Source organism: Chelonia mydas, chromosome 6 (assembly GCF_015237465.2).
Source record: "Chelonia mydas isolate rCheMyd1 chromosome 6, rCheMyd1.pri.v2, whole genome shotgun sequence".
In the NCBI taxonomy this organism is placed as follows: domain Eukaryota; kingdom Metazoa; phylum Chordata; order Testudines; family Cheloniidae; genus Chelonia; species Chelonia mydas.
The window spans coordinates 64460852-64486906 of NC_051246.2; the positions used below are offsets into that span (position 1 = coordinate 64460852).

At 43.3% G+C, this 26055-nt stretch overlaps 1 protein-coding gene and 1 long non-coding RNA gene across 5 annotated transcripts in view; one reads left to right on the top strand and one right to left on the bottom strand.

The window, feature by feature from the left end:
* PLEKHH1 (pleckstrin homology, MyTH4 and FERM domain containing H1) overlaps positions 1-26055 on the bottom strand; it is an 84143-nt gene that overhangs the window by 11330 nt on the left and 46758 nt on the right. For all 4 annotated transcript variants that reach the window (XM_043548107.1, XM_043548106.1, XM_037900271.2 and 1 more), the window contains exons 9-25: positions 25939-26030; positions 25048-25198; positions 23623-23762; positions 22184-22294; positions 18714-18800; positions 17514-17675; positions 15035-15115; positions 13733-13912; positions 13199-13307; positions 11912-12024; positions 9938-10114; positions 8846-8943; positions 6905-7082; positions 6604-6759; positions 5819-5919; positions 3770-3911; positions 1902-2044 (exon numbers count right to left, since the gene is read on the bottom strand). In XM_043548107.1, the coding sequence (XP_043404042.1) occupies positions 1902-2044; positions 3770-3911; positions 5819-5919; positions 6604-6759; positions 6905-7082; positions 8846-8943; positions 9938-10114; positions 11912-12024; positions 13199-13307; positions 13733-13912; positions 15035-15115; positions 17514-17675; positions 18714-18800; positions 22184-22294; positions 23623-23762; positions 25048-25198; positions 25939-26030 (2221 nt within the window). The remainder of the gene's footprint in view (positions 1-1901; positions 2045-3769; positions 3912-5818; positions 5920-6603; positions 6760-6904; positions 7083-8845; positions 8944-9937; positions 10115-11911; positions 12025-13198; positions 13308-13732; positions 13913-15034; positions 15116-17513; positions 17676-18713; positions 18801-22183; positions 22295-23622; positions 23763-25047; positions 25199-25938; positions 26031-26055) is intronic.
* Positions 6960-11635, top strand: LOC119566424. Its single transcript, XR_005225480.1, has 3 exons — positions 6960-7093; positions 8869-8976; positions 11618-11635. It is a non-coding gene; the product is annotated as an uncharacterized LOC119566424 (long non-coding RNA).

Sequence of the window (26055 nt, forward strand, 5' to 3'; positions counted from 1 at the left end):
CAAAAGCAACTTGACACAAATCACAAGTATAAAAACTAATTTAGTAAATAAGAAATGCATAATTCCCTATTTTCTAACATAGTAAAGTAAAAATTAAGAATCTGAATAAGTGTATGTTAAGCTATGTAGTTGCTTAAATAAATGTGTATAGCTGTATCCTGGTTAGCAAAAGAACACCACATTTAGTGTAAAGGCTATATTTAGTTACAAATCAACATATTTGAATAGTTATCAACCTGTCAGAATCAACCTTTTTTTAGGAAAGTAACTGAAGTACAAATGCAAAACAAGATTAAAATTCTCGATTTAAATCAAAGTTTTCTGCTTCCTGATTTAAATCACTTTCATTTAACTCAGTCCACCTTGGAAGAAATTAACAATTCTGTCTTCAGAACAGGGTTTGAATAGTGAGCAGTAAATGTGGCCTGGGGCCACACATTGAAAATGTGGAGAAAATATAATAGAGTAGCTGCTCATTGATTGTACACTGAAGGAGGCAGGGATCCTGTGGGGAGGAATAGTATGCAATAATGTAACTGACGACTGTATCATAATGCATATGCACCAGGGGGCTGAACTAAGACAACCTTAATTCTGGCATTTTCTAACTGTTGAGTGCTTGACTTTGCAACCTTAATAATGTTCCTTTAACTGTCTGTGTAAAATATAGGGATCACTTCACCCACCGCAGAAGTGCAGCCCCTTCTGTAACAAAAGCATATCAGTTTAGCAGTGCAAAGCAATACTGCTCAGCAGTTCAGGATAGGGAGTGATGGAGAACGGAAACAGTGGAAATGTATAGTCTCAGAGGATCTATGTTGGAAGCTCCCACACCTTAACTGAAGGGGTGATGTTGTTGAATTTTTAACAAAGGTTTCCTTTTTTCAAAATGTTAGTCAGTGAAGTTAGCGATTTGGTAGGATCTTATGCCATGGTTGTGCAGGAGATAAAGAGGTTCTTTGCTTCCACATTATTATTGTATTGTGATAATTTCTAGGAGCCCCAGTCACTGACCAGAACCCCATTGTGCTAGGAACTGTGCAACAGTATCTGCAAAATCTCAAATAGTAGCTTTCTTCCATGTGGTAGAAGCCTGTCTAACCCAGGCTGTCTTCTCCCAAGGAGAAACCATTTCTCAGGTGCATACCTTAGTACCATCATCACCTGTCACTTCACAGTTAGACCGTGGTAAAGTTAAGCAGCATGTCTTGCTATGAGAATATGAAATCTGCACCAGTTCATTCCCAGGTAGAGTTAATATATTAGTTCTGATCAATAAAGCCCTTAAAAGGCTTAGGACCTGCCTATCTCAGAGATTGCCTTGCTTCCCCGACAACATAGCTGAGATCAGTGGAGGCCCCTGAGCTAGAGCTCAGTTGGTACAGATGTGGATTCTTTTTTAAAAAGTGATGCTTAGACTTCAGAATTCACTCTCTCATGGTCCAAAGAAGCCCAGATTTGTTGGACTTTAGGGCATACTTCAAAGCCCATCTATTTGGCCAGACATTTGGAGAGAGTTGTGGTTTGGGGGGAGTTCAGGTAGGGCATGGCTTTTGATTTGGGGCATATCAGGATTGTTGGAGCCAAGGTGGGTAACACAGGTTTTTTAGACTGGCTTCCTTTGTGCGTAGAAGGGTGGCTTGTTTGCGAATGCTGTTTTAGTCTAGGTTGGCTTGTATATCAACTTTCAAGGGCATCTATTGTCTGGAATCTGAGTTCTTTTTATACTTATATGTTGAACTCAAAATAAATTTGTGTATTTAACTTCTCTTGACAGTTTCTCTTTAAACTTTCTTTCTAAATAAGAAAAGGAATGGATGTATTATGAAGTAGCAAGTGGTCTGTTTTTTTTCCCCACAGCAAAATTTTATATAACCGAACAAGGCCCATTTTAGTCTCACCTGAGATGCTCAGGGGTAATGTTTTGTTTGTAGCATTTGGGATAGAATTTGTCCAAGACCTGTTGGAGAAGATGTTGCATTTTGGACTGTGGTGTCCCCCCAGGGCTTGAAGATACTGGTCGATCCAAGTCTCCATATTCCACCTGCACCAGAATGTTAAAGGGTTTTGGTTTATATCACAGTGAAAAATGACAAGGTCTTGCATCAATATCCTTTCCATACAGAGCAAGTGACTCTTAGGGATAGGCCTGCCCAGGAAATTTCTTAAGTCTGTGGAGGGTGCAACAAGATTTGGGCCAGCCACTCTGTGTGCCAGAAAACTGAACTCTATGTATTGCTATTTTTTTTCCCCAGTTGGCCAATAAAAAAACAGCTTATTTGTAAACTGCATAGGCAAGATTGCCCAGTCTGCTGCAGTGCAAAATTGCTAAAGGTACATGGGGGAGATTTCTCCCCGCTTAGGGGAACTCTGCTGGAAGAAAGGGCTCTGCTCCCTCCAGTGCCAGCTGTTCCCCATAATCCCCAGCAAGATCCCCAGGGATCTTAAAAGCCTGGGCTGGGTGGAGAGGGGATTCCCCCACTGGGATAAGGTCTCAGATGGATCTTATGCCAATGGCACAAATTAAAGCTATTCCTTGCAACTTTCACTTACTCTAGAGCTGACTGAGTGATGATCAGGGTTCCACAACTGGTTCCCTGCGTCACCCCCATCTCCACTGCACTCAAGCTCTGCTTGAACAAGGTGGAGAGCCTCTCCTCCTCCTCCTGTGTCTAAGAAATGTCCTTTTCAGGATACTTTTCCCTGATTGGCTTAGTGAACAGACTCATCATTTGCTTGAGCCAATACAGCAGGTCAGTTAAAGTCCAATAAGACACAACTGTCCTGTCTACTACAACAACACTTGCCACACAACGTGAATAAATCCACAGTGGTAATATGGTACATGTAACTTACATATGGAGGCCTAATTTAGGACCTTGCAAGATGCTTTTCCTGAGTGAGGTTCTAGGCTGTTAGCAGTATAACAGGGAGGGCTCAGACCATTAGGCTAAGATCAGAACAGTGATATTTTAATAGGCTGTGCAGAGCTGTTTTGAGGCTTTCCCAGGCTGGCTGTGTTTTCCTCAAGCTTTTGCTAGAATAGAATTCCTTTGAGGGAATGATGGATGCACACATGCAATCAAAGCAGTAAACATCATCAATGACCGTCTTCCTGCAGGAGCACCTGCAACAGATTATCTTATCCCCTCTTTTTGTATTAAGACCGTTGCACATGGATAACACTGCTTCTTAGCTTAGTTTCAGTTTTTCACTGTTTATGGTGAATAATTTACTTGAGTGATGTTGGTTTGGCATGACAGGACTCATTCTGTGTGTGAGCAGTTTGATAAGAAACACCATCTCTGTTGTAGCAGCCCTAATTGCTTAATTGAGGAAATGCAATGTACAGCTTGGCTGATGTGCAGCCCAACTAACTGGGCAACAGGACTTACACTTACAATAGAGCACATGAAAATGGCGAGTCATTGTAGTATGTGGGGAAAGGGGTGTGAATTTTCTCCTATCCTTCTGCCCCAGGTTCTTTATAGATCAGAAATAAACAGTGACGAAAGATCACAACCAGATACCACATCTTTCTCTTGGACAGTCCAAAACAAAGCCTAAAGAGATGGTTTCCCTAGCGCAAGGTTTCTCAAACTGGGGGTTGTGACCCTCAGGGGGTCGCAAGGTTTTTATGTGGGGTTGGGGGGGAGGGTCATGAGCTGTCAGCCTCCATTCCCAAACCCCGCTTCGCCTCCAGCATTTATAATAGTGTTAAATGTAAAAAAAAGTGTTAATCCCACAGCACACTGGGCTGGTTGCTCACCTGAGCCATCAAAGCCACCATTTCCAGAGCCAGCTCCTTATTGACAGGGAACCTCCCACTGGCTATTTCACTGCTGACCTGGAAGGCCAGCAGCAACCGCTCTCTATCTGTCTCACCTTTTGCCTGGTTTCGAAAATACAATCTAAAAAGGAGAGAAATGCAGGAGAAAAGGTACCAGGCACTAGCTGCGAACAGAGTTGAAATAGCCATTATTTTCAAAGTGAGTTTTGTGCATTAGAAAGGAGTTGTACTGAGAGCCCTGAAGACTAAAGCCCTCTGTTCATGGACAAGGAGAATAGCTTTTGAAGCCATTCCAGTCTGTGAGCCATCCATTTACTGAAAGTGTCTAGTTAGCTTAGCAATATTTTATAAAACTGGGGGAAGAGATTCCCTTCTGTCAAGTACAGACATGGATGGTATTTATTAGATGGCCTTTAACTCCTCCACCTATCACAGAATCCAGATCTAGCTCTGACGAAGCTACAAAGAGAGTATTGCACGAACCTGTCGTTCCATTCCCTTACTTATGTATGGGTGCTGATACAGAAAACCTTGATATTTAATTCTTCAGTTCCTAAGGAGGGCTTACTTTTGCTAGCAGTGTGGAACCCTTCAAAAGGATGTCATCACCTCACCCTCACTCACAGACAGCTCTCCATTGGCTCCCTATTCCTTTCAAGGTCCATTTCAGAAATGCCCTTCTTATGTATGAAGCCCACCATGAACTCAGTGCAGCTCTCCCTATGGATCTGTCTCCTACTTCCCAACTGTCCCATCTCATCTAGCATCTCTCCATTGTCATACAAGAGCCTCCTCCTGTGCAGCTCCTGCCATTTAGAACAAGCTTTCTGTATTTTCTTGTCCCAATGACTTAGTTTCATTGCAAGGCTCAGGCAGCCTACCTTTCCCCCCCAGCAACATAGACCTATGCTTTTTCAATTCTCTCTTGCTCTTATGTAGTATGTATTATTTAATTTTGTTTCAGGATCCAGCCTGTATGGATGGAGCTACACAAAACTTTAGTTGTACTGTATCTAGTTTTTATTTGGTTCCAAGTCTGTTATAACTTTCACAGTGTATTGATTTGATCTTTCGCCCATATACCCCTTCCCATACATTTGGGAATGGAATGCAGCCAGACTAAGGGTTTGTCTACACAGGGAATTTTTCTGGGATAGCTATTCCTGATTAACTCCGTGTGTGGATACTTTTATTCCAGAATACGAGTGTTTTATTGAAAATTAACTCCACGTGTGGACACACATATTCTGGAATAAGAGTGAATTAAAAATTGATTAAGCTAATCAGGAATAGTTAATGTGCTTATTATTATTTATTTGTATTATAGAATCCACAAGCCCCAGTAATGGACCAGAACTCTATTATGCTAGGTGCTGTACAAACACAGAACATACAAAGCCCCAAAGAGCTTACAATTTAAGTATAAGACAAAAGATGGAGACAGACAGATGGGGAGAATACAAGGAAACAATGAGACCATATAGGTCAGGACATCAGCTGCCTAACTAGTGTCAGTTTTTTTGTAGGCCTCCCAACAAAGCAGAGTTTTGAGGATGGATTTAATGTGGATAATGAGTTAGTTTTGCACATTTTTATGGGGAGTTTCTCCCAAATACGAGAGACAGCATGAGGATGCTTGTTTTAAAACTTTGTGGTGATGAAGGCTGACGTCATAGGCCAATTAAATATGGGAACTGACTTTTCAATACTGAATGAAAAATGATATGGTAGGGATGGGTCATGAAGAGCCCTGAAAGTAAAGACAAGTAGCTTTACATTATTCTGGATTAGTTTTCATGTGTAGACAACCCTAAGCAAGTTCTGCCAGTTCTAACAGTATTGTAAAAAGTTATAGGCCCTGTAGGTGGATCTCTGCTCTCAATATTTAACGATGACTCCCTCAAATTACTCAGACCTGAGGAAGAGCTCTGTGTAGCTCGAAAACTTGTCTCTCTCACCAACAGAAGATGCTCCAATAAAAGATATTACCTCACCCAAGTTGTGTCTCTCTCAAACTATGCACAATACCTGCTTTTATAGGTCAGCTTCACTATTCTTGTGCTACCTTCATATTTCCCAGGATGCAGTTCTTTCAAGGCTTGTTCCCATTTTGAAATAACATCACAGATCTGTAAAGAGATCACAGAGAGACAAGCTGACTCAAGTCTTAAATGAAAAGTAAGCAAACAAACTTTGTGGGGTTTGGGTATGGAAAGGAGAGAATGGATCAAGAACACATTCGGCCAGAAAATCACATACAATTCCATCATACCTTTTTTTCTTATAGACAACACATGATAATTAGAGTTACAGACATACTTGCTGACAGGAATTTTGAAAAAAAATGACCAAAAATAATTGAAACTGGTGTGATTATATGGTGTTATTTTGACAAATAAAATATGCAGAATTTTTCAGAATTTGAAAATATTGTGTGCAGAATTTTTAATTTTTTGGTGCAGAATTCCCCAGGAGTTACTGGCTGCACTGTTGTCAATGGAAAGTTAGGGCATATTCAGTAACATGGCAGGAAGTATCTGGTACCTTCATCAAAAGATGGTATGTGTGTATTTATCAATTCAGTCACTGAGTTTGAACTAGATGTACCTGGCATCCCACAACACAACAGGAACTTGTCTTGACTAGCATCTATAAGTGTAATGTTAAATCGTGCTAGCTAGCTCATTCTGACTAACACCATGTAACACTCTAGTCAAGACAAGGCAAGTTCTACTTCTGCTAAGAAACTCAAGGCTCCTTACTAGGCTTTAACTCTTGCTTTGCCTTTATTAGACTAGTGGGGAGGGAATTACCTTCACATTGCCCTGCAGGCAGTGTTCCAGATCCCTGCCAGAAGGATCATCTGTAAAGAGGGAAAACCCAATGTGGGATGGTTTCCTCATTCCTGTCTCCTGGTTCAGTCGCTGGAGGAATTCATTCACAGTTGAGGAACCATCAAAACCCACGACCTGAAATGGAACAGGAGATTAAAGTAATTAAATAAGTCTATCTTGGGGGACAGAACTAGCCACAAGTGGCGAAAGAATGTAAACACCAGCAAAAGCCCAGTGTAGGACTCAATTACCTGAGAGGTACCCGGTGCCCATGTCTTACCTGGTAGGTTCCATTCATGAAGTGCACTGGAATGCTGAAGGGGAGTGAATGGTGGAAGGGATTCCGCAACAAAATGGACACAATCTCCATTCGCGAAGGCTTGGCTTCCCGTTCTCCAGTGTGCAACGTGCGCTCCACAGATCTCTGACAGTAGATGGCATACTTGCCTATTTCACTCCTAATCCCAGGGTAAGAGTGTGACAACACAAACACATGCTTTGGATACACTTATTGTGCCCATTACCATTTCCTCTCCCCGGCATCTTGCTCAAGTGAAAATGTGTGTATTTGCAAATGTCCTTATTCACCTCTACAGAGTTGGAGATTAGATTTGATTCAGATAAACAAAGACGAGTTAGGATTGAGATCCAAACCTCTTCAGTCTGCAAAACAAGGCTAGATGCTAGATTCTCTTTTAAGATTTATAGAATTTTCTGCTTCCACCTATTGAGATCTGGGAACGGGTGGGCACAAGTTCGCCCGTGTCTAAAGATCCCTCTCCCAGTCGAAGGGTGGGAGCAGCTGAACCCGGGACTCAAATAATTCCAGGGGACAACTACGAAGAAAACAGGGACAGGAGTGAGGTCATAGGACCATTATCAAGGAACTGGAGGGTGACACCAAGCAGAGAACCCTGGACAGCGCCCACTGTTCCTCAAAAGTGTCTAGGGAACCAGCAGATGCTGCCCAGAGGAACTATGCCCAGATATGTGATTGAAGAGAGGAACGGAAGTAGACCCCAGAGTCACAGAGCACCTCCCCACCCAGCATCCTCCTCCTGGTTTAATAAATGGCCACTTTAGCCAATGCCAGGAGGAGCTTGATGAGGAGGTCCTGCTACTTTGTGGGGCCATGGTCAGGGTGTGGGGAAAAATCAGGAAGCGTGGGGAAAAATTCAGACAGAACCTTAGGAGAAGGTTCTGGAGGAGCCGGAAAAAGGGCTGCAACCTGGCACACTCTAAATAGACGTGCTCCAGAGTCTCCCTCACTCCACAAAAAGGGCAAGTGTTCGGGATAGGGGTGAACCACACCAAGTACACGCCCATGCTCACGGCTCCATGAAGGAGCCGCCAGCTGATATCCCTGGCAGGCCGTGGAACATCAGCGAGAAAGATTATACAGACTCTTTCAAATCCCAGGAGAGTTTTGATTTGAGTTTTTGACAAAGGTTGTATCTAAGACTGTGTTTGAAATGACACAGCTGTTTACTCACGTTTAGTCTTCATATAGCAATAAACCACAACAGAGTGTGCATTACCTGGCCACTGATACATGCCCCAAGAGTATAGGGAGACTAAAGGCTGAAGTCCAAGCTCCTTAAACTACCCAAGAAATCTATTAACAGACAACTAACGTACACCCCAGGATGGCTTATTGCTGTTAAAGAAGCTCTTGTTTGTTTCCATCGCTTGCATGCTTTCTTGTTGGTATGTTTGTGGAGGGAAGTGCGGGGGAGGTTAGAGTGTTATGCAACATAACCTTCCACTCTGAAACATAATTCCTACTAAAAGGTTAAAAGGGTAGGGAGAAGGTGATGGAAGGTCCTGTTTGGTCTTATCTCTTTGGAATTCAGTTTGGGTTTGTTAACCCAGGAACCCCCCTTAATTTTTTTTTTATTTGCGCTCCCCCCAGCCTCTTTTCCTGTCCCCCCAGAAGCCCTCCTAACCTTTCAGAAGCATTTATACTCACTGTTTTTTATAAACAGTCATATGGACTAGGAAACATTCCTACTAAAAAGTGGGTCAAAAGTGATTGAAAGACGGCTTCTGAACAAGGACAGCCTGGCACCTTGGAGAAGGCTTCTTATGTCATCTCCATCCCCAACTCACCTTTGCATGGGTCAGTCATAAATTAGCCTTACTGTACTACAATCCTGTAGTTGATACAGAAAGGAATGGAGGCAACATAGCCAGTGAAAGAAGAAGATGGCATGCCATTTACCTGGGGTCTGCATGCCGCTGCAGGTGTTGTTTGATATACCAGAGGAAGTGGTGCTGAGGAAGAAAGAGAGGAGCACACAAAGCCAGGAGCTGCCAGCACTGTGAAGAGAAACGGGCCATCAGCAAACTAAGGTATAATCACTCCTCTCTGCTCTTGTTGCCAGGTACCCATGTGCAAGACACTCGGGCCAAGAATTTGAAGAGTGACTAGGATTTTTGGGTGCTTCCATTTTTTGGGTGTGCAACTTGAGATGCTTTAAAGGGGCCTGATTTTCAGAGGCAGGTGCTCAGCACTTTCTGAACATCAGGCCTCTTTGACATCTCAAATTGGGCACCCAAAAATTCAGGCACCACAAATCAGTTGTCACTTTTCAAAATCTTGGCCACTGTAACTAGAGCTGTGAGAATAGTTCCCAACTACTAATTCAGTAAATTTTGCTTTTTTATTGTCTGCAAACAGATCACAAAACTCTCACAATTACTCATTATTTCAAATTATTCATAAATTTCTCCTGCTGGTCATTCTTGCTCTCTACATGATTTGAACTGGGAATATTACAATCAAGAATCCAATAGACACTTTGGCTCAGATCCACAAAAATATTTAGGATCCCAACTTCTACTGAAATCAATGGAAGTGAGGGACCTAAATACCTACGGGGTTCTGGGTCTTTGAGTTGTAATGGATGCAGGCAGCTAACTTAATAAGCACATCACAAAATTCAAAATGCACATTCAAGTGTAATAATTAGCCAACAGGATACAAAGCACGATTAAGTCACAATTAGACATGGAACCAATAACCTGTGACTTAGGTAACTATTCAGCGCAACACAAACTGAATTTTGCAACTGAACAGTATTTGGAATTTGCTTTTGGTGAATAGTTGAGCATTCAACCTAAACATGCTTTTGCAAGTAAATTGCATTACTCAGTACTTTTTTTTTTCCTTTGCGCATCACATTTCAGATTATTTTTGCCCCCACAATCCTTGAAATGTTTAAGGTGACTAGTCTTTTATGGGGACTAGACCTAATGCTAATTATTCAAAATATGGAAGCTTGCAGCCTGGAAGTGGCCGAGCGAAGCTCACCTGAATGAGTGAGTGGTTCTGGGGCTGCCGGCAGCTAGTCTGTTTAACCAGTTGGCAGTAGATTTCATTCTGTAGCTCAGTATGTGTCAGACAGACTTGCAATGCTGTCTGTGCAAGTGACACATGGTAATCAATAGATGGAGCCTCCACAGGGACATTGATGAACAGCTGACAGGACTACAAAAAAGGGAAATTAGCATGTGCGGTAATAATAATACTTCACTTTTCCCCCACAGCACCTTCCAGCTCCAGTATGGCTCAGAGGGGAAATGAATTCTCCAAGGTGTCACAGCACATCAGTGTAGAAACAGGGAGAAAATCCATATCTCCTGACTTCCAAGCCTATGCTTTAACCTCTACTAGACCAAGCTTCTCTCATACAAACTTTCTCTCCTTGCCCTATATGCTTCATACACAGACTGTTCCTTAAGTAGCCCATCCTTTGTAGCACGTGCAGAAAGCTACAATCATGCAACATTACACAGCAAGAAAAGCCAGGAACAGAATCCCTGACTTCCAGCCCACTGTTCTGGCCATTAGACTATACTACTGCTCCATCCCTGTTACAATTGGGGTCTAGGAATGATGCTAAACACAGGGGAGTTCAGATTACCCCATTATTATAAAAGGCATCTTGGTCACACTAATAAATCTGCCACTGGGCTTCATAGCTTGGCAAATCAAGGGTGCTACAAATTTATGGTAAAATACTCAGAGACGTATCAGGAGGTAGTTTGTCTGTATTCACAAAAACAACAAGGAGTCCGGTGGCACCTTAAAGACTAACAGATTTATGTGGGTAAAAAACCCACTTCTTATCTGAAGAAGTGCGTTTTTTACCCACGAAAGCTTATGCCCAAATAAATCTGTTAGTCTTTAAGGTGCCACTGGACTCCTTGTTGTTTTTACTCAGAGAAGGTGCCTTTATAAATGATAAAATACTGCAACAGTCAACAGTAATGACACCAAACACTACAAGTGAGACTACTGTAAGATGCAGAGTTTCAGACTATTCCTGTACCATACTGTAGGATTCTTTTATAAAAATCTATTATCCCATTTTGTAGAAGGGAAAACAGAGGCACAGAGGTTAAGGAACTTTCCCACTCTCACAGGGCGAGTGAGTGATAGAGCCATGATTAGAATTCATTAGTCCTGAGTCAGTCCACTGCACTAACCCCCAAACACAACTTTCTATTGTATCTCTCGTGTCATTGAACGCAGTTGTTTTTAAGAACCCTCTCCACTGCTACCTGCTCCCCTCAGCAATCCTCTAATCCCATCCTTGCTTTCTAGTCTTAGGGCTTGTCTACGCTTAAAACGCTGCAGCTGCGCCGCTGTAGTGGTTCTGTGCAGACACTACTTATGCCAACGGGAGGTTTCTGGTAATCCTCCTCTCCGAGAGGGTAGCTATGTCAACAGGATAATTCTCCTGTTGACCTAGCCCTGTCTACACTGGGGGTTAGACTGGTTTAACTGTGGATTTTTCACACCCCTGAGCAACGTAGTTATACCGACCTAATTTCCTAGTGTAGACCAGGCCTTAATGTTGGCATTAATGTTTTCAGGGCCCAAAGCGGAGGGAGAGATGTGGAAATCAGGTGATGAGTTGCCTACCCGAGGTACCCTGGCTGGAAGGCACTAGGGAGTCTGACAATAAGTTGTTTCCTCTCTTTCCAGTGCTGCTATTGGAGAAGAAGATAGACAAGTCCTGCAATTCAGAAGCTGGCTCTGAGATACCTGCTCCCGCACCCCCCCCCCCCCCCAAAGTGAGGGCCCAAGTGGTTCTCTGCATAGAATAAAATACATCTGGTAGACAGATTGGCCTTTTTTATTACAATTGACACATTAGCCCCATCTGTGCCAACAGTAGGGGCAAACAAAGCCGCAGTAAATGTCTTGCACAGAGCTTACCCCTCCCTTAAGATAATTGAATAGAACATCTGAAATCTTTTATACTGGTTCTTTGAATACCTTGAAGAGCTTGAGGGCTTCTGTCTGCAGCGCCTCTGATGGCAGAGTAGTGAGGGAGGTGTGCAGTCCATCCTTACTGTAGCACAGCATGGGATGTTTCCACAAAGGAGATTCTGGGTGGCAGATGAGGTAAAAACATGCAACCTCAGAAACGTAGCAGTGTAAGTTTGGTACAAGGTGAGACAGACTCTCCCAGCAAAATCTCCCATGCAGAGCCTCCTCAGATCCCTGCAGAAAAAAAACCTGGCCCAACTAGCAAGCAATTAGGGCAAGCAGCATTATATTGGGCCACGTTAATCCTTGGTGTCACTCTATTGACTCCAGTGAAGCCATGACACTAACAGTGGCCAAGTAGCTATGAATGCCAGCAAGTAATGCCAGATGGCTCCAGAGAGCAGCCCTGCAATTTGCCACCAGGCCATCTGAGAGCTTCACACAGGCTGGACTGTGGTGGGAAGCAGCTCAATTTGTTGATGCACATGAGAGACCGATTCTGTGAAACAGACACACACTATCGGGATCTTTATCAGTGGAAGCTATTATGGCACATTCGTCAAAGCTCAGAGACAGTTTTATGTCTATATGTGGGTGTGCAGGAGAGAGTATGTGCATATTCAGGGGTGTGAGAGTGTATGTGTGCATGCATGTTGGCACTAGTACGTGTGGTATGTGTACCTCAGAATGTGTGCAGGTGGTATGTGTGAACGTGTCTACATGGAGATGAGTGAGTAAATAGATGTGTATGTATGTGTGAGACAGTATATGCATGTCTGTGGGAATGAATGTATGTGGCTGTGAGTGTATATCCAGGGATATGTCGGTGTGGATGCACACATACATACATACACGGAGAGCTAAGTGTGTGTGTATGTGTGTGTTTGAGAAACAGTATATGTGCATGCAACCATGATACATGGGTAAGTGAAACTCAAGGCAAACAGTGCCAGGGAGTCAGAGATTCAGACTTTTGTCTCTTAAGTTCTTATTTATTAAGAACATCCCAGATTTGGATCAACTTTCTGTGCTCAGTATTTACTATAGTTTGATCTGCAATGTAAGAGGAGCTGCAGATCCTTTGATAAATTAATTGACAGAGTAGGTTCACTGTAGAGCCTGAGTCCTTTGCTGAAGTGCAACTGTCTAATTAGAGGTGAAAGATACCCTATCCCATTACTGATCTATCGAGCCATTCCCTCTACTCTTCTGTGGCTGTATTCAAACCAGTGACAGAGATAACTATTCCACACCCTTTCCCACTATGGAAAGATATTTTGGGGTTTTACTTACGTGGGTCTCCCTCTGCATCCAGTAATTTTCCAATTAGCTGTTCATATGCTGTGCCCACCTTGGCACTGCTGCTGCCTGCTGCTACTGTCAGATGGTACAGCCACGTATCCTGGGGATAAAGGAGAGAACAGCATGAAAAGAACAGGTGATGCTGGAAACCCAGGACATTTCACTGTCATCTTTATAGATGACCAGCCATCAAGGTGCCAAAAGCGAAGGGTCACCATTAAAGGTAAATATGTTTCTCTCTCTCTTACACACACACACACACACTTTAGTGGGGTTTGGAAATCTTGGTATCCTGAGCCCTCAGCTGCAGAGAGGGCAGCAAAAATGAAAAATAAATAGAAGGGAAAAGAAAATCATTAAACCAGACTCAAAATCTCAACCCGCCTGTTGGGGTTGAGTTTGGGAAAACTTTTAAGTTGGATTTTATTTTATCCAAACTGGTTTAATCATCTGTATTTTCCACTCACTGGTGCCAAGTTATACCAGCATCACATATCCCTGCTCTCCAAAGACACCAGCTCATACCTTCTCGTGTTTGGTACCAATGAGTAAGTAGGTGGGACTCTGATCTTGCGGGTGAATCACCAGGGTGTAATGGGATGAGAGGAGACCCCCTGCAGTGGCTTCATAATCTTCATCTGAGTCACAGGAACGGTCCACCTCCTCCACCTTTGATTTGCGTATGTGCAAATGCCCCAGAGGACACTGGGAAAAGGAAATGAACTAAGATAAGTATGCTGTCTCTGTGTAGAGAAGATGGAGAAAAAGAAGAAACTGAAACCAGGAAACCCTGGTCAGATTGCTGGGAGTGCTAGAAAATGCAAGAACTAAACTATAAAATTCTATGTTCAAATAGTTGGTTTTAAAGTGATAGTATCATTTTGCATTTCTGTAGCACCTCTCCCCCTTCATGAGCCTAAAGTACTTTACAAACTATGGCCCCAATCCTATTCCCGTTATTATTATTGTATTGTACTAGCACTAGAATCCCAGTCAGGAATTAGAGCCCTTATCACTGGGTGACTGGACCCTTTAAGGAGCAGGGTTCAGTGCACATGGGACTCATCAGCTGCCTTCTAATTGGGTTTAAGTGAAGGCACCTGGGCTGTAGGGGAAGGGTAGCACAGGTGAGAACTGCCTGATAGCAGGCTGAGATTCAGAGAAGGGCAGGTGAGAACTGCCTGAGGAGAAAAAGGGAGCCCCCAGGAGAAGCAGAGGAGAGCTGTACAGAGACCCTGTGGGAAGAGCAAAAGGTGAAGAATGTTGTCAATGAGGTCTGGGCAGAGGTGGGCGGAGCCCCTGCGGAGTCACAAGAGAACTTGTACAGAGGCCTTAGGAACCAGGGGAAGACCCAGCCTGATTAAGGGAATCTGAGCCTGAAACATGAGGGTGGATGCTGAAGGGTGAGTCGCAGGGGTAGGACTCACATGGGTAGGGAGGCCTGGGTGAGTGGAATGCTCCAGGAAGCTCTCTTGCAGCAGGCCTTAGTGGAGGGCTGTGGGAAGTTGAGCCCAGAACAAGGGCTTGCCATTCCCTGAGCAGGGGTAGGACTCGCAGGCACAAAGACAAAGGAAGTGAGAGAGAGAGAGACAAGTGGAGCAATCTGGGAGACAGCAGGAATCCACTTTGTTAGTTATGTCTCTTTGGTATTTTTAAAGACTATTAATATATTTGTATTTATAGTAGGAGGTGTAGACATTTTTGCAGAGTGGGAGGTACTAGTTGGGGCTGAAGTGAGAGAGAGGATGGGGTTGTTGGAGTAAGAAGGGACAGTAGGTAAAGGAAGATAGAAACTACATGATACATAGCAGAAGGAACACAAAGTACCTTGTCCTCATTATTTCGATAGTAGTAAAAGATTTTCCCAATCAGTGCACACCAAACCAACTTAGAGTGACCATGCTTCACCTACAGGAAGGACAAAGGAATGAAAGATTTTAACCTAGGAACTGGATCCTAGTGCAATGCCAGCAGTAGTTCTTGGGATTTTTTCTTCCCATTCAAATCTCTTGTTGGAAGGTTCTCTACACTAGTTAGTCTGAGCTAGTGTAAACTATCCTTCATTTGTGATTCCCTGCAAAGATGCAGGGAAACATATTTTCAAAAGCACCTAAGCCAGTTAAATGCTTTTGAAAATGGAATGTAGGTGCCTAAGTAATTGAGGGTATGTCTAGACTGCACAGAAAACCGCGTGGCGCTGAGTCTGAGCCCAGGTCAAATGACTTGGGCTCAGGCTGCAGGGTAGACGTACTGCTCAAGCTGGAGCCTGGGCTCTGAAACCCAGAGAGGTGGGAGGGTCTTGGAGCTTGGGCTCCAGCCCAAGCAGGAATGTCTACTCTGCTGTTTTCAGCCCTGCGGCCCAAGCCCCAGTCAACTGACCTGGGCTCCAAGACTTGGTGCTGCGGGTTTTTCTTTTCAGTTTACACGTATCCTGAGATCCTTTTGAAAATTTTACCCAAAGTGACCTATTGTTATTGTGTTTTGAAATGCAATATAAAAAAATACATGAATAAAAATGTTTAAATAATGAAAAAAAATTCAACATACCAAAGCAGACCAATGGACTATCTAGTCTAGTGACCTTTCCCCTGCTACACAGGAACAGACCAATGGCCCATGTAGTCTGGTGATCTATCTCCTATGGTTCTCAACCAGGGGTACATGTACCCCTCGGGGTATGCAGAGGGCTTCCAGGGGGTACATCAACACATCTAGATATTTGCCTAGTTTTACAACAGGCTAAATAAAAGGCACTAAGAAAGTCAGTACAAACTAAAAGTTCATGCAGACAATGACTTGTTTATATTGCTCTATATCAGGAGTGGGAAAACTTTTTGGCTTGACGGCCACATCAGCATTGCAAAACTGTATGGAGGGCCGGGTAGGGAAGGCTGTGCCTCCCCAAACAGCCTGGCCCCTACCCCCTATCCTCCCTCTCCCACTTCCCGCCCCCCTCAGAACCCACAACCCATCCAAACCCCCCGCTCCTTGTCCCCTGACTGCCCCCTCTTGGGACCCCCGCCCCTGACCGCTCCCTGGGACTCCACCCCCTATCCAACCCCCCCTGCTCCCTGTCACCTGACTGCCCCGACCCCTGTCCACACCCCCGCCCCCAGATGGCCCCTCCAGGACTCCCATGCCTATCCAACCACCCCCCTGTCCCCTGACTGCCCCCAGGACCCCCTGCCCCTTATCCAACCTCCCCACCCCCTTACCATACTGCTCAGAGCAGCAGGAGCTTGCAGCCCCGCTACCCAGCTCGAGCCAGCCACGCCGCCCACACTGCACAGCAGGAGCAGTGGACCAGAACGCTGGCGGCGTGGCACACTGAGGCTGTGGGGGGAGGGGGGACAGCAGGGGAGGAGCCAGGGGCTAGCCTCCCCGGCTGGGAGCTCAGGGGCCAGGCAGGACGGTCCTGTGGGCTGTAGTTTGCCCACCTCTGCTCTATATACTATACACTGAAATGTTAGTACAATATTTATATTCCAACTGATTTATTTTATAATTATATGGTAAAAATGAGAAAGTAAACAATTTTTCAGTAATGATGTGCTGTGACCCTTTGTATTTTTATATCTGAGTTTGTAAGCAAATAGTTTTTAACTTGAGATGAAACTTGAGGGTATGCAAGATAAATCAGACTTCTGAAAGGGGTACAGTAGTCCGGAAAGGTTGAGAGCCACTGCTCGGAGCAAATTACAGACCAGCCAGACTTTAGTCTTCACTTGGACATTGGCCAGTGCAGCATGAAGGAGCCCCATAATGCATCTTGTACAACACTGTTCTATGGGGAGAATACAAAATTATTTCCTGACTCCCAAGTAGTGATCATTTTTTGTCCTGAAGCATGAGAATCCATAGTGCCTGGAAGTGTATCCTGACTAACATAATTGCCAATGCAATTCTTATATGAATAAGTGTTCAATCCATTTGAAACCTTACTAGACAATTTCCTTGATAATATCCTACAATAGCAAGTTCCATACGCTAATTATATGTGACATAAAAGCATTTACTTTAATTGGTATAAAATATTTTGCATTGTTCTTGCACTGTACTATTGGAGAGGGTCAATGTGTCCTGATAGGGTGCTCTATGCCATTCTTCAGTGTATATAATTAGCACATCCTCTTTCCCTGATCCTTTGAACTTCAGGAATCCACCTCTGCCTCTCTGTAACCCCCAAGTTTCCAGGGAGAATTAAAACACACACTTCTTGCAGGCCCTCAGTATATAAACCCAGAGGCCTGTTGTCTGTCAGACCATTGGGTGTGGAGGAATACTGACTGGGGTAGAGCCACCTTACCTTGGTGAGCCAGCCTTTCACAGTGGGTTTGGCATCATTCTGAGGGACAGCAGCAGAGCTGGTCACCTGCACCTTGAGAACGCTCTGCAGAACACGGATCCATTCTTCCAGGATGTTGGGAGAGTCTGCAGTCAGGAAGTAGGTCCTCTTTTCAGTGATGAGCTGGAGGGAAAGGAGGCAGGGAAATGTCACTGTCTGATCACGTGTGATTGCTCCTTCAGATGTTGAGTCATATGGTACTTTTATAAGAGTAGAGGAGTTAACCCCTATGTCCTTGGCCAAATTCAAACTCAAATAGTTACATGCTACATCTGTAAATTCCCCCCATGTTTTTGCTGGATACTATATTTTTCTTCATTTCCTCTCCTGTTTTGCAGTGTTGCTTAGGTCTATTAAGTAGCTGCTCTATGTCACTATAGAGGTGGCTGCATTTTAGTGGTGGGTAAAGTAGTGTCTATCTCTTTATTTATACATCCATATTTATAGCCAATTGTTTCCCTCTGCCTTCAATAGCTTCCAAAGTGCTCTGGGGTCCTTTGAGAGGAAAGCTGTTCCATGAATACAAGATATTACTATTAACTCTCAGTTAACTTCAGTGCGAGAAGAGCAGAAGGGAGCTCACTGTATGCCAGTCCCACTCAGAATGCAAGGGAAGCTTTAATATCTCATCTCCTTTACAAAGAAGTCCCCTGGCATTGATGCTTTGCCCTAGGACAAGTAAATAGGGCTAGTGAGGGGCCAATTTCAAATGGTTTGGAGACTCAGTTTTGAGATGCACCCAAAATTGTAGATGTTTCTCCAAAGCATATGAGAATGGTCTCGCCAAGAAGATTCCTTGTACCCCTACTTTTGGTTGAGCCAGAAGCAACACAATAACAGTCTCTCTCACAGAGGTTCAGCCTTTCTTAAGAAGGTGCTGGCTACACAGAGGGAAATGCAGAGGGGGAAAGTTATCTGAACTTCTTTAAACATCAGAAAGCTGGGTTTGAGCTTTAGGTTGCATTTCGGACCTTTGCTCATTTTTATACAAAACTGACTGCCTCCCCAAGCTGAAACACAAGGCAAATAAAAGCCAGGAAAGTCAGTACACATCTGTCATGACCAAGTACACCATCCAGACTGAAGTAACTTCTCTCCCACTTAGCCCTGTTTACATCCTTGAGCATGTGGTTATGTGCAAGGTCAAAAGGCAATTCTCACCTGAAATGTCTGGGACCCTTCACCCCGAATGATCTGGCAAGTAGAATTCAGCTCAACCTGCCCCTGAGGCTTGCGGATAACATCGCTCTGTAGAGAGAAAGGCAACATTCTCAAAAGGATCAGCACTAACTTCACCAGCCAGCTAGAAGTTTGGAGTATGAGACATTATGCCTGGATGCATCTTAGGCAACATGTGGCTGCCTCCCTAGGGACAGACTGAGAGGTACCTCCTCTACCAGGCTAATGAGAACTTAGCTCCCAGGGACGGAAGTACAGCATACCCATGACCACAGGCACCACCAATATGAGATATCCCCACACTATGCTAGCCAGGAATGTGCAGAAACAGAAGAGCAGAATCTTTTTATTTAAAACTATTTCTCTGTTTAGGAAGTTTTAACAAATTTAGAAATCTGTAAATGTCAGACACAACACAACCATCATTACAACAGCGAACTTTTGTTTAGAGAAACATTATACAGTAATAACAATCAGATCTCTCTTTTTAACAGGGTGTTAACATGTTACAGAGTGAGCATCTTCACACTATCCATGACATGTTCTTTTAGTGTTTTGTGTTGACTTATTTTTTTTGAGTGAAATCTCTGATTACATGCATTTAACAGACCAGGTAAGTCTATCAGATGTTAATATTCAAAAAAATTGAAAAGGTGTGCTGGGTTTTTGGTGGTTGGTTTTTTGGTTTTTTTTGGCAGGTGAATGTACTTTGTCTGAATATTGAATAAGTGGTAACCAAACATCTAAGTATCTCTTTGTCCTCTGTCTGTTTTGCTGGGTACATAATTGGTGCATTAAATTTTCCATAACAACTCCCATATTTTTTTGAACAATTCCACCGGAGTTGAACTATTTTTTTCCCCAATGAGCAGCTATATGTAGCAGATCAGCTACTACCTGATGAGAGACGAAATCTTAATTTCCTTTTGTGGGATCACTTCCACTAGGAAGCCCCCAGGAGGATTACCAAAAATGAATCAATGAGTGGTCTGCAGGGCTGGCCTTTATGCCATCTTTAGGATTTCTTATACTGTGCACTTTCAAGGGTATATTCTTACACAGGTATGGAAATCCATGCAAGACTAACAAACTAATTGCCTTTTGGCCGAATGGTGTACAAGTGCATACTTCAGTAGCAATATTGATAGGCACCAGTTACCCTTGACTGGCTGGTGCTTCTTAGTCATAAAACTGGATAATTTACTTTTCCTTTTTTACCTTGTAAGCAGATGTTATTTGAGCCAAATGGGTATCCTTCAGAAAATGGAAACCCAGCCCAAGTTAAGTCTATAGAAAAGAAAATGAAATAATAGTAGGTAAAATGTGAGAGAGAAATTAGGAGTGCAAAGTGGGAATTGAAGAGGAAATAACCAAAAACATAGAAACAAATAATGACTTTTTTTTTTAATAGAAGCAGGAGGCCTGTTAGGGAACTGTTGAGTCTACCAGAGAGTAAAGAGAAAATTTAAGGAGAATAAGGACATTGCAGAGAAACTAAGTATTTCCTTTCTGCAGAGGATGTTCCTCAGACCTACTTTTTTGATGTGTTTAAGATGAGGTGCTGGAACAAAATGATAAATTTAAGAGCAACAAGTCGTTAGGTGCAGATGGGATTGATTCAGGAGTTCTGAAGATATTTAAGAATGAACTGGGTGAGCTGCTAATAAAGTTATGCAATATCTCATCAAAATAAGTTCTTTGACAGAGGACTAGAGAGTAGCAAATATTGTATCTATCATAACAAAGGCACTAGGAATGGGTCTGGGAATTACAAGAGAGTAAGACTTACTTGAGTACCAGGAAAAATGGTTGAAACAATATTTAAAAAACTGAATTATTAACACTTTGAAAAATATTATATGGTAGAGAGTAATTAGCATCGCTGCTGTAAAGGAAGAGAGACCCAATTTTCCTACCCTTTAGAACAGCTTCACAAAATAGTGGATAAAAGAGAGAACATTTGCTCGATGTGTAGCAGATGTCAAAAGGAAAAAAAAAAGATGTATTAGAAAAGGAATAGAAAAGAACACTGAAAGTATTGTAATGCCATTACAGAGTTCAATTGTGTACCCTCACCTGGAATAATGCATTTAATTCTGGTCACTCTAGCTCCAGAAATGTGAGGAAGGCTCAGAGATGAGTAACAAAAATTATTAGGGGCCTAGGAAGGCTTCTGTGTGAGGAAAAATAAAAAGACTGCCACTGTTTAGAGAACAGATGTAAATAAAAGAATGAATGATATGGTGATGATAAATTGGGTGCTCATGTCTACACTTCTTTGAATATCTCTTTTTACATTAACTTGAATGACAACAAATTTAAAACTGATAAAAGGAAACCTTTCTTTTTTTCTTACCCAATTCATCTGTGGAACTTGCTGCCATGAAATAGCAAAGAGATCAAAAGTTTGTAAGATTTTTAACAGAATGAGGGTTTATGGATAATGAAAACATCTAAAATTACCATAGGTCGGATTTAAAAAAAAAAAAAAGGTTAAAACCCACTCATGTTTCAGGTCATAAGCCAGCCACAAACTGATGGGAATTTAGGAAGAAATATCCCCTATGTGGGGATAACTGTCCACAACAGAATTTCTTGCGCACACACCCCACCCTGTGACGCAGATCATGTTGGCCACTTTTGTAGTTGGGATTCTGGACTAGTGGGTCCTGTTAGCTGATTTGGCAATGTATACATTCCAAAGAAATCATATGAAAGAAAATGTTAACGTTGCACAGTTAAGCACTTAAAACTTAGGAAATATGAAAATTAAAGTTAAACTGGCAACACAAATCAGCCCCATGTTTATATATTGTAGTACTCCTTAAATGATCACATACCACTAGGTGGAAAAAAATTGTATGCTATTGTATTATTTGAGAAACAGTGTGTGACCATGCAATTAACACTGAATTGTATGTTTATACAAGGGGAAGAAAGAGTTAAGAGTCTGTGGTCAGTTCTAACTTCTTCACATCTGAGTGCCTACCTGCATGCCCTTAATATTGCACTAGCATTTATTTTTGCATTTGCTTTTATATTACAGTAAGATCAATGTGAGGATAAACACTTTTTTTTTTTTTTTTTGCTTTCAGTGGTCTGTGTGTTGTCAGTCAACAAGTCCCAAGCCAGTTCCTAGTGGATACGTTGTTATTTCACAAAAACCACCACTACACACGGCCCCTCTGTCTGAACAGAGAAACCAATGACTGAATGGAGACTCCCCTCATCGTTGGGGTCATACTCCAGGGTTGGGGTGAGGCACATTGGCAGGGTAGTGGGGGACAAGTCTGCACTGCAGCTGCCCATGTGGTCTCTGTTATGTGAATAAACAGAGGATTTCAGTTGCCAGGGATAGCCATGTGGCACCTTTCACCAGTTAATGAAACTAACTCAGACTTCAAGCAGCCTTTCCCCTGTGTCTGACACTGGTGTGTTTGCTTCTCACTCACCGGAGACTTGTAGTACATGATTTGTCCATTTCTCAGAACAAACCAACGTCTCTTCCATGTCTTCACCTGGCTTCCCATCTTCAGCAAATACCCTGATTTCTCCATGGGCTCCTAGAGGATAAAGGATAGGTGGATTATCCTGAGCCCAAGATGAAAGCAACTGAGAAGTGCCCACACGAAGGGCCACCATCTGCCAGGTCTCCAGCATCCCCTATCTTCTCTTGAGCTCAGATTGTCAGATGTCAGGGCCCACATCACTGCATAACTTTGAGAATCTGCTGCTGCTCATGTATGTGTAAGTACCATGGTGGATGTGTGGGGCAGTGAAGAAGGTATCTGAAGGCAGGACTGGTCATGCTTTCACAGCTTGCCTGAATCACTGAAAATTATTTTCCCATACAACGTGCTAAGCACTCTTCAAACATAAATGAAGTAAGGGTAAGCTCTAGGCAGCAGTAAGTCTCAAACCTCTTGCATGTATACTCCTTTACTTTCAAGGATAAGAGAGTTAAAAAAAAAAATGTGTGGAGGGATGGGTAAATAATGGATTCACATGAGAAATTCATTGATTTTTAAGGCCACAAGGGACCACAATGATCATCTAGTCTGGCCTCCTGAATAACACACAGGCTGTAGAGTTGGACTAAGTGGTCCCTGCATGAAGTGGTCTATAATTTGTGGCTGAGCTGAGGAGATGGGAGCTTAAACAAAATATATCTCACGCCACTGAGCTACGTGCTTCACCCTTTGTCCTTACCTTGCCGCTAGACAGGAGTAACGTTGGTGGCTGCACAGCAGCATTCTCGCTGATGCAGCATGCTGTAGCTGTGCTTGCAGAATCAAGCCCATACCAGCAATGATAAAGTAACACTGGGTATTTATGGAATGCTTTTCATTTGGTAATCTCACAGCTCTTTACAGAGGTGTGCAATTATCTTTACCCCCATTTTATAGAGGAGGAAACTGAGGCACAGAGCAGTTAAGCAACTTGCTTGATATCACACAATGAATCAGTGGCCGAGTTGGCAATAAAACTTGGGTCTTGTGACTTCTGCTATGTTTCTCTAATCACTAGATCAAAATGCCTCCCATGTTTCCAAATGAAGAACTTTTTGTTTCTATACAAATGGGTGAGGTCACAACCATCCCCTAAAGAAGAGTGGGATGTGCCAAAAACTGGTATGGATAATCAAACTTCATGCTGATGGCCCCGGGGTCAGGAAGGACTATATCCCCAGTGCTCAGCACCACACAGTTGGCCAAGTACATTATGGGGGTTCCTATGAAGTATCAGGCAGTGGCTGATGCCAGAGACAAGCTGGATCAACAGTCTCATTTGGCATGGCAGATCCTTCATACTGTAGCTTTGCCACTTCCCTTTCAGGGTCAGTGCTGTGTCCGTATCCCAGACTGATGTCCGAGGGGGGCATAAAACTTACACTGCCGACTCCGCCATCAGTAGAATAGGAAGATGTCCGCTGCAGCTTGTGCTCTGGCTCTGAACAGTCACCATCCAGGGAGTAGGCATCAGGGGGGATGGCATAATCACTCTCTGAGCTCAGCGAGGACATAGAGACACCTGACAGGAATTAAGGGACAGTGGGAATTTTAGGTGCTCAGGATCGCTGTGATATCTGTAACTTGCAGCCTGAGTCTGCGCTGCCTGAAAAAGCCTCCAGTTCAACCCCAAAGCTACTTGGCTCAAGGTGACCAAGTCAATCAGATACTGTTCCAACCCTTGGACAGCCAAACCCCACCACCCAGGCCTGTGAACCCAGTCTTCTCTAAACCCCACCACCCAGGCCTAGGAACCCAGTCTTCTCTAAACCCCACCACCCAGGCCTGTGAACCCAGTCTTCTCTAAACATGAGAATGGGAAGGAATTCTATAATGTAATGAATTCAGGGCTGCCTAAACACAGGCAAGATACTCACTACCCAAACCACACATGATAATTTTAACTAATAGAGCTCAAGAACCTCTGCTGTCAAACCACAAGCCTCTCCCACTTGAACTAAAGGAGAACCAACAAGAAGTCTGCTGGCACCTTAAAGACTAACAGATTTATTTGGGCATAAGCTTTCGTGGGTAAAAAAACACTTCTTCAGTTGCATCTTTTCAGTTACTCTTTAAGGTGCCACCGGACTCCTTGTTGTTTTTGTGGATACAGACTAACATGGCTACCCCCTGATAAAGGAGAACCCTGATCATCTGTTACTAATAGTGCAGCTTCACTTTCCTTAATCCTTCTGCCTCTAGATTCCAGTGGCAAACAGACACATTAGCAAGTACACCACAAGAAGAGACCATTTTAAACCATGTATAGCATGGGAAGAGACAATTTTAAACTATTTACACAGAATTCAGGCTTATTGTTCGCCACTTGCAATGACAGTGCTGCTTTTTGGAAAGTTAGATTGGATCCATAAGTCAGTTCTCATTCTCATGTTTTTCACCTTCATTTATACTGATCAGGATGCAATTTATCTGATGCTCCAAAGGCAGGAAAGAATTGTGCATCTTTTTAAGTGCCATTTGGCTTCTGATTCAGAATTTACCAGATTTGACAGAGCTAACAGGCGCCAACAAGAAGTTGATTGACATGAGTTGGCACTAACATGCCTAACAGATGGCCTGGAAAGAAAAAAGTGTTTCTTTTAGCTAATGTGAAAAAGCTCATGATTCCAAGGATCTATGTGTCATAGTCATTTGGCTGTAACAATCAAATGGGGAGATCCCCAAACTGGTCCTGGTGTCAGAGTTCCACCGCAGACTAAGAACTGTTCTAGAAGACTGGTTTCTACTGAGCAATGGTTGGCAGCCCAAGTCTGCCTGCTCTCCCCATCTTACTGGGTTCACCTTACCACGTTTCACAGCACGAGGACTGCCTGGCATGCTGCTCTTTCTGATCTCAGATCCACCATTGGAGGTCCTGAAGCTGGCATGGGAGCTGCAGTCATCATCAGAGCCTGAGGACTCATCTAAGAAAGGAACGTTGCTGATCTGTGTGGCTTTCTGGAAAACAAGCCTTCAAGATCAAAATGTGAGGAAGGAGGAGCTCCAGTACAGACACATGCTACAATTCATAAAGAGACAGCACAGACAGAACAGGCCAGACTCATTTCTTCAAAGCTACCCAGACCCTCTCACCCCACTCACCATCATGCTGAGGTTTTCAACTCTCATTCCTCATTCTCCAGGGACTCTCCAGGCCATGTTCCCCTCCAGGTCCCATATTCCCGAGTCTCCCCAGATTTTATCTTCCTAGGGCTCCACAAACTCAATCTTTCCCCTTAGGCTCCCAAGATCCATCTTCTATTTCATTCTCATTCACCCTCCAGACTCCATCCTCCAAGACCTCACTAGTCTCCACCATACACATCTTCCTGAATCTTCCCAAGAACTGCCTGGTCTCAAACATATACCAGGGTTCCATCCTCCCTGAATGGGGATCTGTAGCTTCAGTGGACTGAACCTTTGTACGTTTTACTTTATGCAAATTTGATGATGTATTCACGGATTTAGCAAGTTGCCAGTATTGCCCTCAGTTTGGCAAAGATAAAATAGTTTTAAATATATCTATTATTACCATGTGTGTACGTGGCATCTGCTACTCCACTGCAGCCTGTCAGCCTGCAGGGCTCCCTGGCATTCTCAAGCCCTCTTGTCTGCTCAGTGTTGTCCCTTGCTACTCTCAAGATGGTAGCAACTCTCCCCATTCTTTTCTTAACACAAAAGGTGAAGTAATCCCTTACCCCCTTCAGCGTGGTGTAGACTGGAACCGTGACATTTCTGTAGATGAGGCAGGTGAATGGCCCAGAAGCTGAATATGATGGAAAATTCGAAACTAGAAAATTTAGAGAGAGAACAAA